The following is a 14736-nucleotide window of genomic DNA, read 5'->3' on the forward strand; positions in this document are numbered from 1 at the left end:
CGATTGAATGCATGGAACGAATCTGTGGATGTAGATAAAACACTATTTTTCTAGTCTCTAAGCTACCCATGCAGTACAGCATACGTCTTGATATATCAAAGGATCGATGTACAGCAGTCGGATTGCTTGCATGCATGGCCCACAGCCTAAAGCATGCAACAACAGACGAAAGGTTTCTGTTTGCATAGTCAACTAATTAATACCAAACAGCAAGAAGCTAAGCAACTACGTAGAGTTTGAGAAACCGAAGTTAATTAATTTAGCTTTAGACAAGACAAGACAAAACATTTAGTCAAGTCTGTCTGATCAATCAGAATGTTTTATTCAGGAAAGATTTCAATCATCTACTTGTAAGACTACAGTTAAGAATTGTTTTCCTCTAGTAATGAAGTCAGTTATAAGAGTTTTTCGAGCACGTGAGTTAGCAAAATCCTGTTTTTTAGCGTATACTATAACTACAAAGAAATGCCAGGCTGATGAGTTTCAGTGAAAATTGTAATAGCTTGATTTATTCAAATTAATCAGCCCTCAGACAAACGTGGGATTATAAGAGCAAAACAGAACCACAGAGTAATAGTATTATGACACAAACTGATGCTCGAGAACCATTGGAATGAACATCAAACGTACGGGATATTCATGTGACTTACGCAGGTCCCGTATCATCTGTATCAGCGCGTGGCTGCGTCGTCTTGTTTGCATGGCGTGGCAGCCCGACGAGGCTGGATTGACACAGATTCTACAACTTCTCAAAGAAAGTCAAAGTCCGGTTACTGAAGTCCAGCGAGCAGTGCAGCAGGTAGAACGCCGGTCGAGCATGAGGGCCCCAACCGCTCTCATTCACTCATGTCACACTCCCTGCTACCCATATACTTCTTTCCTGTAGAAATTAGAGTCATTGAACCAGTATCCCGACTTCAACAACTACCTAGTGTACGTCCTGACGAAACTTAAGAGCGAAGGTATAGTTTGAGCTTCACTCCGAATGTGTTGCCACTCACATGCAGCTGGTATATTGACATAGCTTTGTACGCTTTGCTGTTTGTTATCTAGACGAGCCGACACGTTCTCTGTCGGGTCTTATACTGAAGAACAACGTCAAGTCGTATTATCAGGCTTTTCCCGAAGAGGTGAAGGGGTATGTGAAGTCTGAATGCCTCTCTGCAATAGGCGACCCTTCGCCACTGATAAGAGCTACCGTTGGTATTCTGGTGACGACCATCGTGCAGAAAGGAAAGCTCATCAGCTGGCCGGACCTGCTTCCTCTTCTCTGTCATCTCTTGGACAGTGGAGACTACACTGTTTGTGAGGTACGCCTTGCGGTTTGTAGTTGTTATATGCGATTGATGCTGTACGGAAATTGCTATTGCGGAGGTTGTTGTATACAGATGCTGTGGGAAGCCAATGGTATTGGGTGTCAGTATGTTGAATTTGAAACTTTTGAGGAATAATAGTTTAATTTTTTTGTGACTGAGATTTATGGTTTCAATGCAGTCAGTCTTGATAGCGTCAGTTTCCTACCGTTAGCACCAAATTTACGTGTCTAATCATTACAGAAGTCACTCAAATACAAGAAGGAACATGTAGAGAAACTGAGATTTCTTTCTGTTGGCTCTTAGTGAGGTTTTGTTAGGATATTTATATCTCTGTTTATCTCAAATGTAGATGCTGCTGCAGTTATTGAGTTACGTTTTTATTTGAGTGTATTTAAGTGACCCCTGATGATAGGATACAGCTGTTACAACATTCTACCGGTTTTTTATATTCAAACTTAGGATGGACTTTTGATTGACTCTGCAAGTGGACAAGGTGTTTGTTCAGAATAATTGGCATGTAAACACTGACATTTTGATGCTTGGGATAAATAGTCTCTATGGTCCAGGTAGGGAGGTGATGACAAGCTGACTGGGATCAATAATTTGCACAAATGTTTGTCGATTATCATACAGTATAATGCCAATTACCCGGACTCTTCCCGTGGAAGCCAAATTGTCAGGATAATCGAAAGTCCAAATAAATGAAATGATGGGGTGGTGACTTCCTTGAGGCTCAGTCGTACATTGACAGTCAAGTGAATAAATGTTTAATTAATTAATATCAGTGTTTGAAAAAGTGGTCGTCAAGTTGTCATTTGATGCCTAACTGAGTTCACGTGATGACCAAAATTATTCCAGCAAGGTTTCCATCTTGACGATTAAAGTCACTTAAGTTACGGTGGACCCAATAAATTTTGTTTTTATGCGATAGAGTATAATAGTGAAATTACTCAGGTCAGACTGAGAGTGACATCTCTGAAGTCCGGGGATATCGTTTACTTGCCAGAACAATCAGTACCATATTTGATATCTATGAAATATATGTAAAAGTCCTGAACTCGTTGATGACCAAAAAATTTGTGAGGTTGTTAAGATTATGACTTCGTCTGCTATAAAATTTTGAACACTAATATACACCAATAATAGGTCAACAACAACTCAACATGTTTACTGGTACACATGTGATTAGATGTAAGAAAGTTGTGTATGGTTCCAATTTTGGATTAGGTTTCCATGTTTCCATGTTGAAACGATGTCATGTAGGAAACATGTGAAAGACACATGCTTTCCGAGCAAAAATAAATTTGTCTGGATTATCAGAATATCTAATTGGGGTTGTACTATACACAAGCGTGTGTGTCCACTTGAATACAAGATGTTCTCTACCAAATAGACTCAGTTCATCAATCATTGAAAGTTGGCGTCATTTTTTTGTTAGGCACAACAGGGTTGTCCCCAGCATACAAAAGGCAAGGTGCTCCGCCATGCCTTGGCTTCCACTTGGTACAAGCCCCCATGCTTTGCTGCTGTGTAGGCAGTGATTAGCTATGAAGACAATGGACTTGTATTTGTATTTTGTAAAGTGGGAAGGCTAACAAGTAGTTCCTGGGATGCTTGGTTTGAAGATAAGACCAATTAGGACAAAGACTGCCATATGGTATGAACTATTAAGTATCTGATGGTAACATGTGGAAGAGTCTGTAGATTCTGGCCCTTAATTAATTAGTCCTATCCTATGTACTAGGTTCTCAGCTTCTTGAGGTCTGGAAATTTTCCACGGGCTGTGAGGCTTAAAGTTGATATAGCTATCATGTGGTCAAGCACAGTGAACTAAGAAAGAGAGAAACTTTCTTTAAAAATAAACCACTCTGTTCCTTAGGCCTGAGCATTCCATGACAATAGTCTGTAGCATGTGAGTGTAAGCAAACCTGCATTAAAGCTTTCCTGGGGGCGGCACCCGTAAAAATCAAAATGGGCGTGACCAACAAATTGCGTGGACGTGGTCATAGCAATTTCTGCTGTTCCTTACAAAAATCTTGCGGACACCCTTGCACAGAGACTAGAGATGATGGTTCATATGTTTTTAAGATTTTATGTATGTTTTGTTGACAGCTTGAGTATCTGGTTGCTAAAATTGTGTTGTCTATAATGTGTTGTTTCTGTTTGTAGGGAGCATTTGGAGCATTGCAGAAGATATGTGAGGACTCTGCAGATCAGCTCGATAGCGATGCTCTCAATAGACCTCTGAACACACTTATTCCCAAGTTCTTGGCTTTTTTCAAGCATGCGAGTGCAAAGATCAGGTAACTTGGATGAGTGTTGGAATTCTATAGTCAGATATGTACGCTGTAGCAAACTTTATGGGTGTGATATCGTCGATTGCTCAAGGTTCTGCCCACGGTGGTCGGAGGTGGTCGGGCACAACCATCACTCAACAAACACCGACCATTACTCCACATGTTCCGACCACGACTGATGTAGTTTAGATAGCGGCTTACTTGCCCCCCAATGGATGGCAGACTGTCACGAGACATTGCAATTCTCAAACGATCTATTGAAAGTCTACTGCAACACATGTCTCCCACGCTCACGACCTTGAAAAAACTTGTTAATATCAACTTCTAACACTTTCTGTCCTTACGTACCTCCCCTCTTAAGAAACTGCACGTTATCGTGGAGTTTATAGTAAGCAAATGCAACGATAGTTTAGTCTCTTCTGGACAGCCAATCTGCACACTGATTCTCTTTCCCAGGAATGTGAGTAACCCAGAACTGGTACTGCTGCAACACTAAACTCCATCTTGCCAACCTTTGTTTTCTTTCCCTCATGCGGTGCAGCCTTGTCAAGGGTGTATGGTCCGTCTGTAGGTCAAACTCTCTCCCATAGACATAAATATGGGTATTCTTGATCGCCCAGACTATCGCCAGACACTCTTTTTCGATGGTAGAATAGTTGCGTTGTCTTGGTTGTAGCTTTCTGCTTTAGAAACATTATATTACGTTGTTGCCCATCCACATATTGCAGTGATTCGGCTCTAATTCCTCTTTCTGAAGCATCAGTGCGTAACACAAATCGTTGGTCATAGGCTGGGTTTGCCAGAACAGGGTAAGTGCAGAGGGCTACTTTTAGTTTTTGGAATGCCTTCTCACTTTCATCATTCTACATGACCTCCGATGTTGATTGCCTCTTCTTTATTAAATCTGGTAGAGGAGCTGCAATGTCAGCATAATTAGGTATGAACTTTCGGTAGTACCCCGTGAGACCCAAGAAGCTCTGCACATTCTTCTTAGTGAAGGGCCTTGTACTATCTTTAATCGCCTGCACTTTGTCTTCAGTTGGTCTAACCTGACCCCCTCCTACCACATAACCCAGGTAAACAACCTGCTATGCCCCAAGTTGGCACTTCTCTGGTTTGGCAGTCAGACCCGCTCTTGACAAGCGTGTGAGGACCTGTTCCAGGTGCAACAAGTGTTCTTCCCATGTAGCACTAAATATGACGGTGTCATCCAGATATGCTAGTGCAAAACTCTGACAGCCTTTCAACACCTTGTTTACCAGCCTTTGGAATGTTGCGGGGGCACAATGCAGTTCAAACAGCATCCTCTTGAATTCGTACAGTCCACTGGAGGTGACAAACGCTGTCTTCTCTATCGAATCTTCACTCACAGGCATCTGCCAATATCCTCTTGTGAAATCCAGTGTGAATATGTATCTCGCTGGTCCTAGCTGGTCAATGACATCACAATCCTAGGCATAGGGTAGACATCAAATTTGGACAATTTCAATTCTCTAGAGCCATCTCGTTTCGGCACCAAAATTACAGGCAAAGACCAGTCACTCTGAGACTCTTGAATAATATCCAGATTGACCATCCTTTGGAGTTCCTTCTCGACCACTCTCTCTTGAGACCGGGGCTTATGATAGGGTTTCTGCTGCTCTGGTCTAGCAGACCCAGTGTCAATTCAGTGTTCTACAACACTTGCATGACCAGGTAGATCGCTGAAGACCGCTGAATATCTATCTAGGATATCCTTCAACTTGCTACGTTGCTTGGCAGAGAGGTGTTTGTCTACTACTATGTGAGTTGGTCCTCTGTCACTAGTAGGAGTCTCGGGTAGGTCTTCCTCATCTTCAACAATGGCTTTCAAGACGTCCATTATGTTTGTTCCTGTAGGGCTATGCCATGCCCTTAGCATGTTCACGTGAAACACTCGATGCCGCTTCCATTTACCTTTCATGTCTACTTTATAGTCTATTGAAAATCTACTGCAACTCGTCTCCAGGGCTCGCGACCTCAAAAGTCGTTAATATCAACTTCTAACACTTTTGTCCTTACACAGACGTCTACCATGCCATAGCATAAAACGTCAGACTAGGCAACATAGTTCCTCGATGTTTGACAGAAGTTGCAGCTTTCTTTAATAGTCTGCTCTTTCGGATCTCATAGACCATAAGCAGTGCGATACATTCTGTTTGGCGCTTTCTTGTCAGAAATAAACCATGCCCCTTATAGCCTAACCACCACTCCTGGGCAGAATACTGATTGCTGTCTGTCAGCAACAAGAAACATCTTTGTTATGTACACTTTCGATTATGTCAGCTTCTAGAGAAGGTTTCCATATCTGAAAAGAGCGCAGCTTCAGCGCTTCAACGATAATGACGACGATGACATTGACGATGACAGCGACATCGGGGACTCCAAGACCGACGTTACTGACGGAGACATGATCACGTAGCGATTATACAGTTCTTAGACAAAAATCTGCTTAGAGTGGTAGGTTTAATAGTCTGAACATAACTCTAGTCAATGCAACACTCAATCAGACGAATTTCAGTTGTTCACTTAGAGGCGAATATGCTTCTATTTGTATTAATTTGCCCAATTCCTGAAAGAGCTTGATTTCACATGTAGGCACATGCTGTCTTATGCGTTGTAATACGGTATTCGGTTATTGTACGATTGTCAGTATGGCGATACTACAGCACTTGCTATGTGCATGTGGTTACATGTTTAGTTCTGTGTGTTAAGGTGAGATTGTGTTGTCCTTCTAGATCACATGCGATTGCGTGCGTCAACCAGTTCATCATCACCAGAACGCAAGCATTAATGGTTCACATTACTTCTTTCATTGAGGTAACGAGTTACTCATTGTAAAGTTGTAAGGTTGATGTAACGTGTAAGCATGGACAACCTGCTTGGCCTCCACTGCGATTGTTTCGACGTGTAAAATGTTCTGAATCTTCTTTCATTACTATGGTGTATACGATGTCATGTGTTTGTGCTTTGAGTAACTTGGTTGTCGTTGTGTAGAATCTGTTTGCTCTGTCGGGAGACGAAGATGCCGAGGTTCGAAAGAACGTCTGTCGGGCGGTGGTCATGTTACTCGAAGTTCGAGTGGATGTGCTCATGCCACACATCCACAACATCGTTGAGGTCTGTATTACCCATACTCATTAGTTTGTATCTTACACGTTTCTAAGGCAATGATTGTATGTGCTGTTTTGTGTGTAGTACATGCTGTTGAGAACTCAGGATACCGATGAACACGTTTCCTTGGAGGCGTGTGAGTTCTGGCTGACTATTGCTGAGATGCCGGTTTGCAAGGAGGTCCTTGCCCCTCATCTGCCATCGTAAGTTGTTTCCTATTGGTTAAATACAAGTTTATACATTTCTTTAGCACCACACATTGTTGTGTTCTATGTGAGGTGATGATGTTCAACATGCTCTTTATATTGCCACCGAGACACAGACACACACACACACACACACACACACACACACACACACACACACACACACACACACGAACAAATCGACACACAGTCAGGCAAGCAGTAATGCTCACCTCTCTACTCACACAAACTGGCAACTAACCAACCAACCATCAGTACACAATACAGCAGCACCACATCATCACGAACAGATGATTAACCACTATACCCTTATACTTCAACATCATTGTGAAGTATAGAACGTATTTAATTATGTAGACTAGGTGAGAATAATTTGTTATCTGGAATTGTGGTGCAAACATGTGCCATTGAAAATTTGCTAGTGTACATAAAAAGTTTATTACTAAAGTGAATGCTGAGATGTCAGTTGGTTTGTTTTACAATGTTCTCTCATTTGAAGTTTTTTGTCATTGAAGCCGGCAATGATATGAGGACCTCATCCAGGTCTTGGATGTAAACTGGTCTGGAAGACTTACTGTTAGGTAGCATGCCACGTTTATATTGGTTCTACAACTCTCTGGCTTCTTCAGAATGTTAGCAAACTCTTTGTCGATGAAAATAAGTAGTAAACTGACTTTAATGTAGTAGCCGTCACTGATGGTGTCAGCGTGTGACTACTGCGGTGATAGGTAGATTGGAGTAAGATTCGTGTTGTAATAAGGACTCAGCCATATCCTTTCCAGAGTTGTCGCTTATTGTTGTATATGTAATAATCGAGTCAACTGATATGAGTTGTGTTGTGAAAGTCCATTCTAATGCACACACATTAGTGTCTTACAAGATGCGGTGAGTGTTGTGTTTCGCACGTGGACGACATTAGTTTGCCATGAGTTAATGCTTTGTGACTGAGCTTCTAGATAATGTAGTTTAGTTACCAGTGTCTCATGGCACATTGTTGTATTAATATAATGTTGATGTGTTATGTTATATGATGAGAGTATTAGTCATGCATCTTCTTGTGTATTGAAGGCTGGTACCGGTTTTGGTGCGTGGAATGCGATACTCAGAACTTGATATCGTTCTGATGAAGGTAAGCCAATTGTATTTTATATGCAATGTTTGTTCGTATGTGCATAGCATGGTCATGTGGCTTTACATGTATTGTGCATTGTGATGCTTCTAAAGGCACCTTCACATAAGACACGGGTGTACATATTGTGCTTACGAATGCGTGTACTGAATTGGTAGTTGTGTGCATCAATGGACTCTGGTGGCATGCATGTGTATGTTTTGGTATTTTTGCATAGATGCACTCTAAAAGGTACAATGGACACGCCCAAATTGGTTTTGGTACATGTGTGTAGATGTCAGACAGGGTTGTCTGTGTATGTAGTTAGTCTGTGACTGTGTTGTGTTTCTTTTGCTATTTGTTGTCTTTATTTAGGCGGAGGTTGAGGATGAAACGGTTCCTGATAGGCCAGAAGATATGAAACCAAGGTTCCACAAGCCGAAGACGCATCTACATCCACACATTGAAAAGGAACAAGAAGTAACAGTGGCTATCATGCTATGATTGGAACGACTACTGTAGCTTTAGACAGTGTGTGTGTGTGTGTGTGTGTGTGTGTGTGTGTGTGTGTGTGTGTGTGTGTGTGTGTGTGTGTGTGTGTGTTGTGTGTGTGTTGTGTGCGTGTGTGCTTGGTGGGGGTGCACGTGTGTGGAAGTGGGCATGAATCTATGTTCTGTAAATTTAGTTGATACAGCAGAAGAGAGTCACAACTCTCTCCATACAGCTAATGACATGACTGCTGTGATTGATTTGAGTACAACTATAACTGCTGACCTCAATATCTGTAGCTCAGATGGTATTTATTCAGTTGGATGAGAAGTTGTTTATCTTGTTGTGTAGGAAGACTTCGACGATGATGATGACACGGATGTCTTGTCAGATTGGAACCTGAGTAAGTAGTACAACATTACATGTATTAGCAACCGTGATGTACTTAACACACATCTTTTGTGGTCTTTCACAATAACCATTCGTGCTTTATTTGCAGCCATTTGCGAATACAGTAAAACTATCAGTAAAATCAGTTCTGATTTTGTACAACAAAGCGATTATTATTTTATTGATTTGTTGTGCTTGTGATTTGTCATCATTTACGTTGGTTGCAGGGAAGTGTTCAGCCGCTGCTCTTGACATGCTAGCCAGTGTGTTCCGTGATGACATGTTGCCAACACTCCTCCCCATTCTGAAAGAGATTCTTTTTGATCCTGACTGGATAGCGAAAGAGTCAGGAATCCTTGTGCTAGGAGCCGTAGCAGAAGGTTACTTACCTACACACTGTATATGAACTATGAGTATGCTTATGTTGCATACGTTGTATTTGTAGGTTGTTACACTGGGATTGTGCCTCATCTGCAGGAACTGATTCCTTTCTTGATTGCATCATTAGCCGAGAAACGAGTCTGTAAACATCCATTGTACTGTAAACGTATCTGCATTACGTCTCGCTTCTGTTACGATAGGCTCTTATTCGTTCCATCACTTGTTGGACACTGAGTCGATACTCTCACTGGATAGTTAGTCAACCACACGAGTTATACTTGCAGAAACTAATGGAGGAGGTACATACAATCATATGTCTATGATGCCAGTATGACACGTGTTACACTGGTGGGTGTTTGTTAGTTGCTGAAGAGAATACTGGACAGCAACAAGAGAGTCCAGGAAGCGGCGTGCAGGTTCGTTGGAATGCATTGTATGGACTTGATCATGTGTGTTACATTTGGTACTCAATTTTGTGAGCAGTGCATTTGCCACTTTGGAGGAGGAAGCTTGCACTGAGTTGGTTCCCTATCTTTCGTATATCTTGCAGACACTTGTCTTTGCTTTCAAGAAGTACCAGGTGTGAGCTGTTGTCGGCTGGCTGTGAATCAACAATGTTACTTGTATGCGTTTGTAGCACAAGAATCTATTGATCTTATACGATGCGATCGGCACTCTGGCTGACTCAGTTGGAAATCATCTTAACCAACCAGTAAGGATCATTGTTGTATGTTGGTTTTTATGTCTTTGTGTTTGTGCTTGTGCTTGTGTGTATTGATGAGAAATGTTTGTGTCACAAACTGGGAATTGCCGATTGTTTATGGTTTATCCGTGAATTATCGTTTGTAATTATGGACTTGTAGCAACATTTGTTGGCAACTTGCTCTATGACCTGCATACTCAGGGTTCTGCCCACGGTGGTTGGAGGTGGTCGTGCCTGATTACCACTTGACAAACATTGGCCATCACTCCTCATGTTCCTACCACCAATATATTTAGGTAGTGTTTTACTTGCTCCAAGCTATTGAGCAATGGAAGGTGAGGCAGAGCAGTGTATTGAAAGGTGGGCACTTTGTTCACACCGTGACATGGCGACAGTCTCTGCTATGATACGATCTATTATACGATTATATCTATCACCCAGGGCACTAACATGGTAGTGAGATCCAACACAGCAGTCTGCATGTCAGCGATGAGCAAGGCAATATCCTAGGTACTGTGACAGAGTCAGTCATAGTTGTCGTCAGGGTTTGTTGCTAGACTGGAGCACTGGCTGTTTGAAACCTGCAGCTCACACATGGACGGCAGACATCTAACCATGCCATACTACGATATAGTATAGACGTGAGACTGGGCAACATAGTTCCCCGACTGTTAACAGAAGTTGCAGCTTTCCTAATCTACTCTTTTAGATCATAGACCATCAACAGTGTGATACATTCTGTTTGGCACTTTCTTGTCTGTTTGTGACATCGCTTGATTGTCCGGGAGTTGTCTACTTCTAAAATAGAAATTAACCACATCCTTTAATGCAGCTGATACCTGGCCACCACTCCAAGAATCCTGGGCAGAACACTGAGACTGCCAGCGATGTAAGAAATATGTGGACTGTATCTTTGATGGACGTATGCTTGAAAATTGGTTTTGGAAGGAGACATCTGTCTTGGCACAGCTGTCGTACACTTTGAATCAGCAACAGAAACTCGACGTGCGAGATACAGTGTATGTGCAGTAAAACTGCAAACGTTTCATTGCACAGTGGTGTACTAGGATTGACAACAATGTTTGAAGCAAAGACATTTTGACTGTTTGTGTCACTCTAAATCTGCTCTTGAGCTTTCAACTGGTGTTGGTCCTTCACCTTTTTTCCCTGTTCCTTCTACGTCTTGTTTCAAACCGACTGTACTGAAATTTGTTTTCTATGAAATTATATATATATATATATATATATATATATATATATATATATATATATATATATATGTATGTATGTATGTATATTATAACAGCTGGGTGCTGTCTAGCCAATCGTTGCCATCAGCAGACATGCACAAAACTAATACTCAGTACGTGCTTGTGCAGTCGATATCTGAAATCTGAAGCTACATCACTGTTTAACTGGATCAGGGGCGTAGCAAGCACATTTGGTGTGGTTGGGTCTAACGCTTGTTAGAGGGCATGGTTTAACACACACTAACATGCGAAATGCGTCTTGTGACAAAGGAAGACTGGAGTTCGAGGCCGTTCATACTCGCATGTAACTTAGATGTACAGTAATTCCAGTAGCTATAGTATGTAGCTAAGCCTGTCGCATACTACAGATACTCCAAATAAATATATCAATAAATAATATATTTAATCGTCTATATACCTAAACCGGAAGTTACTCTAATCGCCTGCTCTTGAAAGTCTGATTTTCCAAAACTGGTGGGGCCCGATCCTTTGCTATGAATCTGTGTGTACCACACTTTAAGCTGTTGGGCTAGTTTAGGGTACCAGAATGGATTGTTGCTGTTTTTGTCGTGAACTCTTGTTTTACCACCATGCTGTGAAAGTGTGTCAATGTGGTAGATATTGTATACGATTGTTGTTTAGGAATATATTGAGCTATTGATGCCACCGTTAATCGAGAAATGGAATAACCTGCAAGATGAAGACAAAGATCTCTTTCCTCTCCTAGAGGTTGTTCTAATAGCAAAGCTATCTTGCATTGTTTTAAATTTTGTGTGTGTGTTCTAGTGTTTATCATCAGTAGCAACTGCTCTTCAGGGTGGGTTTTTGCCTTATGCAACTCCTGTGTTTCGTCGTTGTGTCAGCTTGGTTGAGAAGAACCTTACTCAATCGATTGTAAGTTATTGTTTATTGGTTTGTGGTGGAATTCTTATGTTGATGTGCTAGGTATCTGTGAGCAACCCAGACCATTATGATCCTCCAGAGAAGGACTTCATGATTGTAGCTCTTGATTTGCTTAGTGGATTAGCTGAAGGGTTAGAGGGTGCCATCGAGAGCTTGGTAACGGAGAGCAATATTCTGGAACTTCTCTATCGTTGTGTTCAGGTAAGTTTGATGATGGTTGAGTATCACGTGTGTGTGCGTGCACACACACGCACACACACAGTGACACAACACACACGCGCGCACACACACACACACACACACAGTGACATAACACACACACACACACACACACACACACACACACACACACACACACACACACACACACACACACACACACACACACACTTGTATGTGCACCAACATAGCTTTTGTTTATGTATGCAAGGATCCCATGGCAGAAGTTAGGCAGAGCTCATTTGCTCTACTTGGTGACTTAACGAAGGCCTGCTTTCCTCATGTCAAACCAGTAGCAGGTATAACAGTAATATGAAGCATGTCAGACAACTATTGCTTTCTCACACTTTGTCTACTAGATCGGTTTGTGCCCGTGTTAGCGCGGAATCTCAACCCAGAGTTCATTTCAGTGTGCAACAATGCAACGTGGGCAATTGGCGAAGTCGCCATTCAAATGCGTGAGTATCATTTGTAACTAATGCGTGCAAAATACATTAGTTGTTTGTGTATAAAGGTGAGGACATGACTCAATACATTTCGATTGTAATTCCTCACTTGGTTGCCATCATTAACCGACAAAATACACCCAAGACTCTGCTGGAGAACACGGGTCAGTGATTGTTTGAGTCAGTGTAGCATGAGACTTGAGCTGTTGTAGTTGTTGCTATTTATGCTTGCAAGGATGTGATGGTAAGTAAGTTGAGTGTATGTTTTGTAGCGATCACTATTGGACGGCTTGGTCTGGTGTGTCCGAATGAAGTAGCACAGCATCTCCAACAGTTTATCAGGCCGTGGTGTACGTCACTGAGGAACATCAGAGATAATGAAGAGAAGGATTCTGCGTTTCGTGGTGTCTGTGCCATGATTGTTGTCAATCCTAGCGGAGTGGTCCAGGTGTGTGTGTGTGTGTGTGTGTGTGTGTGTGTGTGTGTGTGTGTGTGTGTGTGTGGTGAGACATTTGCGTTTGTCAATGTGTTTGTGTATGTGCAGGACTTCATATTTTTCTGCGATGCCGTGGCATCATGGGTAGAACCCAAGCAAGATCTAAAAGAAATGTTTTTCAAGGTTTGTAGTAGTGCACGGCATGTCTTCTCAATTTTTGTCATTTCACACACAATGACATAGTGCCTGCATCTAAAACAGCACATTGTAATTGGTTTTCCTTTTTTCTTGTTACAGATTTTGCATGGGTTCAAGAATCAAGTTGGTGAAGACAACTGGAAGTGTTTCTCTGATCAGTTTCCTCCACTGTTACGAGAAACGTTGACGTCTCAGTATGGTGTGTGATAAGAATGAAAGGGAGGGCAGGGAATAGGTCACTAGGTGAGACATGCATGCATCTACAATCAAAGATAATAATACCGGTGTGTGTGTGTGTGTGTGTGTGTGTGTGTGTGCGCGCGCGCGTGTGTGTGTGTGTGTGTGTGTGTGTGCGTGTGTGTGTGTGCATGTGATGCAGTCACGGAGTATGATTTATTAATCAAGTCTCTTCTCTATTAGCATTATTTTGTTGCGTTTCACTTATTCTGGAATCGTGATTGCCGCGCATTTCATTGGGATGAAGTCTGGCGTTTCAGGCGTGGGTGGGACTTTTACGGGGATCAGCAGCCGTGATCATGTCAGTCAGCGTCTGTCACAATAGTCGGCTGTGTTGTCTCGTCCAATCTGTCCTAGTCAAGCATGGCAGCAACAGGTGGTGGTGTTTATCAGTGTCAGCTGTTCATCTCTCGTTGCATCCTCGACTGTTATTGGTGTGTGCAAGTGTCATTGTCATATACCCGTATCTATATGCTTTGGAGGGCGTCTGTGTGCTAGCTGGATGATGTGCGAAGCGTGATTGCATCAGTGTGAGCGTGCGTCTTCAACATTTAAATGGTTATCAGATTGTCTTGTACGCATCAGTGGTGTGTGAGAAGAGGTTTGCTGTCGAAATTGTGTCTCTCCATTATGTGGCGTGGAGTGCTTGTGTTCTGTGAGCCAAGCGAGTGTTATCCTTCGTTCAGTCAGCAGTTCGGTTTCTTGGCGTTCGTCAACTGTAGGTGCATATTGTGATAGAGTTCTGCTGTTGTGTGACATGCATGGAATAGACGTTACTTCTGTTCGTTTTAATTAGTAGGGTAACTGTTCAGAGTTTATTTACGGATGGTCGTTTGTAGCAGATGTTAGTGTACTCCCAGATTGTTTTATTTTCATTTGGCTTGGCTTGGCTTTTTTTACGATATCAATGTCATTCGGTCCTGGTAATGTTTTATCTAGAGTTGTGTCGCATTTGTAAGGAGCGCGCTGTCAGTGTGCTGAATAATTATTGGTTTATACTGCAGTGACGGCTACCGGATTATATA

The 14736-nt window shown here is 42.1% G+C and overlaps 1 protein-coding gene across 1 annotated transcript; it reads left to right on the top strand.

Annotated features, from left to right (window-relative positions):
• The first annotated feature begins 658 nt into the window (after positions 1–658).
• LOC134185176 (transportin-1-like) lies at positions 659–14714 on the top strand. Its single transcript, XM_062652956.1, has 26 exons — positions 659–799; positions 887–962; positions 1054–1310; positions 3486–3619; positions 6370–6451; positions 6629–6751; positions 6830–6948; positions 8020–8080; positions 8435–8539; positions 8900–8951; positions 9166–9318; positions 9384–9457; positions 9520–9618; positions 9683–9735; positions 9803–9899; positions 9957–10031; positions 11915–12001; positions 12059–12166; positions 12218–12376; positions 12606–12693; positions 12754–12852; positions 12909–13004; positions 13113–13288; positions 13385–13459; positions 13574–13717; positions 13895–14714. The coding sequence occupies exons 1-25, from the start codon at positions 701–703 to the stop codon at positions 13679–13681; spliced, it is 2655 nt and encodes an 884-aa protein (XP_062508940.1). The 5' UTR covers positions 659–700; the 3' UTR covers positions 13682–13717; positions 13895–14714.
• Positions 14715–14736: the final 22 nt, after the last annotated feature.

The sequence above is a fragment of the Corticium candelabrum genome, chromosome 10 (genome assembly GCF_963422355.1).
Source record: "Corticium candelabrum chromosome 10, ooCorCand1.1, whole genome shotgun sequence".
In the NCBI taxonomy this organism is placed as follows: Eukaryota; Metazoa; Porifera; class Homoscleromorpha; order Homosclerophorida; family Plakinidae; genus Corticium; species Corticium candelabrum.

Coding starts and splice junctions, on each gene's coding strand:
- LOC134185176 (XM_062652956.1), top strand. CDS start 701: ATGGCGTGGCAGCCCGACGAGGCTGGATTGACACAGATTCTACAACTT. Junction 9,458..9,519: donor CATCATTAGCCGAGAAACGA/GTCTGTAAACAT, acceptor CTGTTACGATAG/GCTCTTATTCGTTCCATCAC. Junction 12,002..12,058: donor ATCTCTTTCCTCTCCTAGAG/GTTGTTCTAATA, acceptor TGTGTGTTCTAG/TGTTTATCATCAGTAGCAAC.